At 34.4% G+C, this 6,000-nt stretch overlaps 1 protein-coding gene across 1 annotated transcript in view; it reads right to left on the bottom strand.

Moving 5' to 3' along the window:
- The window catches only part of LOC148940782 (pyrokinin-1 receptor-like), a 42,220-nt gene continuing 36,220 nt past the window's right edge, over nt 1-6,000 (bottom strand). The window contains exons 3-4 of the mRNA XM_089105073.1: nt 5,076-5,166; nt 1-121 (exon numbers count right to left, since the gene is read on the bottom strand). Of these exons, the coding sequence (XP_088961199.1) occupies nt 1-121; nt 5,076-5,166 (212 nt within the window). The remainder of the gene's footprint in view (nt 122-5,075; nt 5,167-6,000) is intronic.

Below are 6,000 nucleotides of genomic sequence, written 5' to 3'. Positions count from 1 at the left end.
TTACTTTTGCAATTCCAAAGTCTCACTGGCCCATTTTGGGCAGTGACAAATATAGCTGTATACATCCTGACAAAAATCTTCAATTTCTTTTGGCAATTGATTGCCGGCAGTTCTAGCACGTCTGTGAATGGAATGGCATGAACAACCAAGTACAAATAAACTGGAGCAGTATTCTGACAGTTTCGCCTAAACACCCCCTTGTTGCCCCATCGTAACCGACACATTGTCTGCAACAAATCCAATTAGGTTTGCCTTTGGAGCTCCAATTTAAAACAAAAATAAGTTTAGTTATGGCCCGGTAAATATCTTCAGCTGTACATTGCTGAACTTTCATAAGTCAAAAGAAGGAGTCTCTTACAGGAAAACTGTCTTCTCGATCAACACCATTCAGATCAAGATGGCAAACATCTATAGCCAGGCTGTTTTTGGTACTCAAGTCTGTGCTTTCATCAATTATTATCGAGAATTTCTGCTTCTTGATGATTTCGCACAGATCTTTGAAACAAACTTCGCCAATAACGTCGTTCACGAGATATGAACGACGTTAAAATTTGGATTGTACCAAAAAAATTCAAATGTACCGCATTGTACCGGGACCTCTAAATTGTACCAAAAACGGTACAATTGTACCGTGTTGGCAACGCTGTTGCCGTGGTTTGTTCTAGCGTTTATAAATATTGCATTCAATTACTACGTCATATATGGTTACAACCACAGTATATAAATAATAGATAATAATATAAATAATATGAATATATAAATAATATAAACCATATTTATATTATCTTTATACAGTGGTTACAACCTACGATTATGATGTCAATCATCAAGCTTGTACATGAAAATGCAGTTTTTTGCCAATATTGATTCTATTTTAAAACTTATTTGTTTTTATTTACAAAAGGCACTAGATGTAGCAATTTTCTTTAGAATGAGCCATTAAACTGCTCTCTATGGTGTTCCACTGCCTCACTAGGTCTGGAGGAAAAAAAGAAGAAAAGAAAAAAAAGATGCCGTATGTGCAGAATATTGTAGTTTAAGCAAATTTTCCTGTGTTTCAAGCCAATAGATTTTCCTCGTTATTGAAGCCAAGGGATAGTACGTTTCCTATATAGGGACTTCGGAAAAGGTGGTTCTAATAGCGTACTTCTTGTTTTGATCTGCCACTATTTTTTGGAGTTATGGCCTATTGTATTTCTTAGTATTGGACGTGATCGTCTGTTACTAGGTTTGATGCTACGGCTGCAATCCGGATAGTTCTTCATTTAAAATATCAGCTCCAAACAGTCTGTAAAATAGAGACTGTGATAATGAACTAAACTACATCCCACTCTCAAAGCAATGCAAACGAAATTATATCTAGCTCCCGCTTAAAGACATTTATGCTTGGAGCAAGCATGTTCCAGAGTAAAATCAGTTGGTCTACAAAAAGTTAATTTCTTACACCAAACCGCCCATCCATTTACAAATAAAACGAAATGAATATATAGAAAAACGGGTATACAGTGTATACCCGTATACCCGGTATACAGTGGTAATACAGTGGAAAATCAACAAAAAGAATCTTTTTTTTCCCTAATAATAATGAAAATCTGAGACCCATAATATCAACCACTAAATCACAAACAGAAAAGATTAAAAATGGCTGGCAAGATCCCTTAAACCTCTACTTTAATTGCAAAATCCTACTATAATCCTACTTTAATGGCAAAATCCTACTGTTTTTGACGGAGTTTTTTTTATTACTAGTATATATAAAAGATTATTTTTTTATTTTCCACTGTCTTATATGAAATATTATAGCCGTATTTCTGTATTTTCAATTTAATTATTTGTTGGAAAAAAATACCCCTATAAGTAGCGCGGAGAAAATAATTATAAAACTGTTAATTTTGGAAATTAGTTTTTTGTGTCAAAATGTATTATTTGTTTTATAAATAATGTTAAAGAATATCAGTTTGGAAAAACTGTAAATGTTAATGGACTGTCGCCTCAAGACAATTAATAGAAAGCTTTTGTGCGCTCCATGACGATCTAGACTAAAGTTTGATCACTAATTTTGACTCTGGAAACGCATCAATAGTTCAATGATACTGTCAAAAATACTTCTATCACTTCTATAACTCAATAATTCTATCATCAAACTCAGTCCCAAAAGCCATTAATCCCTACGTCGTAAGTACGTCAGTCTTAGTAAAAATAGAAAACTCGGCAGACTAAGCCATTAGCCACCACCACAATGGATCCAATATAGAATCTTTGTTGAAAATGCGAATATATTACAAAGCGGATACAAGTTGCTCCTCAGGGATATTACAGATCTTGCTGATAATCAAAAAGTACAGGAAAAGATTCTTTAGGGACGATACGGGTCATTCTTTCTCTTGAGATAGCAAATGGTCACACTAACAACTTCACTAGGCAATGGACCACGCTTTACTTGAGGATAGACATCTACTGTACTGACGCCTTTACTGCGTTTTGTTTGGAACTCGTCTAGTCTAAGGCCTTATTTTGGTAATTTTTTCCTCAAGATGAAATAAAACTACAGCTCCAAGCTTCCAAATTTTCACACACACACACACACACACACATATATATATATATATATATATATATATATATATATATATATATATATATATATATATATATATATATATATATATATATATATATATATATATATATATATATATATATATATATATATATATATATATATATATATATATATATATATATATATATATATATATATATATATATATATATATATAGTATATATTATATATATATACTTACTTAGGTCCCGGCCATCCTCGTGGGACGTTTTGGGACCACTCCTTTTGCTAACTAATGTGTAAGGGCTCGGTACATTGCTGTATCTGGTGCGATACGTGATAACTGGGCTATTTTGACGTTGTCGAAGTGGAAGTTCTCCATCCATCGTTTTCGTGGTCTGCCTCGTGGGCGAAGGCCATGGAGGGATCCTTCAAGGGCGATTTTCGGAAGGTGGCTTGGCTCCATTCACTTGACGTGGCCGAACCAGCGCAGTTGTTGCTTCTTGATTTTATTGAGTATGGTTTCAGTGGACTGGAGCCTTTGACGTACTTCCACATTTGTGATTCGGTCAGTGTATTTGATTCTAGAAATGCGACGGAGGCATCTCACCTCAAAAGCTGGAAGTTTTATTTTGTCTTCGATTTTGAGAGTCCATGTTTCACATCCATAAATAACTATGGGGATTACTAAACTGTTGAATAGGCGCATTCTGAGTTTGATTGGATAAGTGTTTACTTTTCTAGAGGTTGGCTAGTCTTCGGAAGCTGGAGCTAGCTACTGTAAGTCGACGTTTCACGTCAAAGCTATGACAATTATCTGAGGAGTGTAGGCTACCAAGGTACAGGAAGTGGTCAAGCGTTTCAACCTGTCTCCCACCTATGGTGATAATGGACGGGTTGTCTAGTTCACGTCTCGTAGTTACCATGACTTTGGTCTTGCAGGCATTGATCTCCATCCCGAACGGCTTTGTGGTATCGTAGAGTTTATCAGCTTGTGCCTGCAATTCTTGTTTAGAGTTGGCTAGTTCATCAATATCATCAGCGTAGGCAAGATTCTCTATTAGCACCCCTCCTATTGTTGCGCCATATTCCGACTGCATCATCGACAGAACGGCATTTAATGTATGAGAAAACTTTTTTTGTGGTCCTAGGCAACTTACTTTCCCCATAAATCAATCCACTGGTCTCCACCCTTATAACTTATTGACTGAAAAAAATTCCTCATAATGAAAGTTTTTTTTTTTTGTGGGGGGGGGGGATTCTCCTCCCTTCTTCTATATTTGTCTGGATGCTTGACGAAAGTTAAGAAATTTGGGCCTAAAAATACGCTTTTTGACGCTTCAGGCATCCCCCCCCCCTGTCCGCACTCGCAGAAACATATATATATATATATATATATATATATATATATATATATATATATATATATATATATATATATATATATATATATATATATATATATATATATATATATATATATATATATATACCGGACTGGTGAACAAATTACATGATGTAATCGCAAAGGCCCACTGTGGGCAATGGCTGAGAGTATATAATAAATACAAAAAAATTTTTAAATACTATAAAATACAAAAATAGTGTCGTCAAATCATACATTAGACGAAACTGGTAATACAGACTCCTCTTTGGAAAAGTATTAATGGCCCTTCAAACAGTACTTGTTAACGAACTGTAAGTAAGGAGCGACTAAGCTCAATAGTAAGTGAAAGTCTAAAAACAAATTGTTGATATCAGTAGACAAATCAAAAGAATTCGCTTATTGTGCTGATTCCAATATACATAAGATTTATTAAGTCTACTGTTACCCAACACAAGCTACGGGTATCAAAGAATTCTGCAGGGAATTTCTAAGCAAACATTGAGCCAAAACTTCAAATCACTTCATCAGTTCAAAGATCACATTAGATATAGTTCAGAAACAAAAAACAAAAGTGATTCTCAAGAAACTGAAAAAGAGCGACGCGAAAAAGCAAAGCAGATATTTCGACAAGGACCTCCGTAAAGCTGTCCTCAGGACTGTCCTCAGCACACACAAAAAGATTAATAAATAATCAAGAGCTTTTTGAAGTGAACTCTAACGAGACAGAAGAAACAAAGTGTTTTATCTGTCTCGTTAGAGTTCACTTTAAAGGTTTTTTTCTGCACTGTTTTTTTCCCATCAGGTTAGCACTGAGGACAGCTTAGCGGAAGTCCTTGCCAAAATATCTGCTTAGTCTTTTCGCTGTTTCTTTTCCTTTTTCCAACTGGCTGGAAATCACCTTTGTTTCTTGGTTTCGTAATTATTTTTATATTTTCGGTGGTTTTTTTTTTTTTTTTTTTTTTTTTTTTTATGCTAGTGAATCTTTAAGACAATGGATATTTATCTAAAATTCACAATTTTTTGGCATATATTAGATTGTAATTTTTCTTAAATTCGTTTGATATTGACTCCTATCTAGCTAAAAAAAAAAAATGAAAAAAGAGAGAAGAAAAACAAGAGCTTACATTTCTGCGACCATGCCACGTGCTTTGCAAAATGTATCTCCAAGTGTCCATGGGTACTGATACCAATATGTGTGCAATTCACTCGGTAACCCTGTTCAAAATGTTAAAAAGAGCTATAATAAAGGTTTATGCAAAATAAAACATATTGAATGAACCCTTAAAATCAGTGACTAACACCTAAAATATTCTTGGATTAATATTTTTTATCTGTTATATCACATCGAACTTGCCGACGAAAAAAAATTTGTAATCACGGAGTCTATTCAAGCAAAGGTAATTCAGACGGGAATAAAAGTGGTGGACGTTTGAAGGTTTGTTTTATGTTTTGAGTTATCTAGTAGCTCTGTATCAAACAGTTTGTGGTGACAAACTATAAGTAACGAGCGACCCGGCTCAATAATAATCGAAACTCTAAGAAACGGAATTTTGATACCAATAGATATATCAAAAGAATTGGATTTTTATGCCAATTTCAAATATATAAGTTTGATTAAGTTTATTCTTTCCCATTAAAGATTGCGAGTCTTAGAAAATTTGCGTTGTTTTGGAAAAAAGGAGGAAACACCTTCTAAAAGTCATAGAATCGTAATGAAAATCAAACCATCAGATTCAGTGTATCCGAGAACCCTCATGAAGAGGTTTCAAGCTCCTATCTGCAAAAATGTGGAATTTTTTGCCAGAAGAAAGATGCGTGTTTATCTGTTTTTTGTTGTTGTTGTTTTCCCAGGGATGATCGCATCAACCTAGTAGTTTTAAAATATTAAGAGAGGGTTCATTCAAACGGAAATTAAGAGTTCTAGTGCCCTTATTAACTGGCCAAAAATTGGAGAACAACTAGGCAAAATTTTGAGATAGCTTTCTTGTTCAGCATAGTCGAAAGGTCAAATATTTATGTCTTTAGATATAAAATGACCCCCTAGAGCCC

The sequence above is a fragment of the Artemia sp. Qi Xiang Cuo genome, chromosome 19, assembly GCF_049724085.1.
Source record: "Artemia sp. Qi Xiang Cuo chromosome 19, ASM4972408v1, whole genome shotgun sequence".
NCBI classification, from domain to species: Eukaryota; Metazoa; Arthropoda; class Branchiopoda; order Anostraca; family Artemiidae; genus Artemia; species Artemia sp. Qi Xiang Cuo.
Note: the sequence above shows the minus strand (reverse complement) of the source record. Positions and strands in the feature narration are given on the sequence as shown.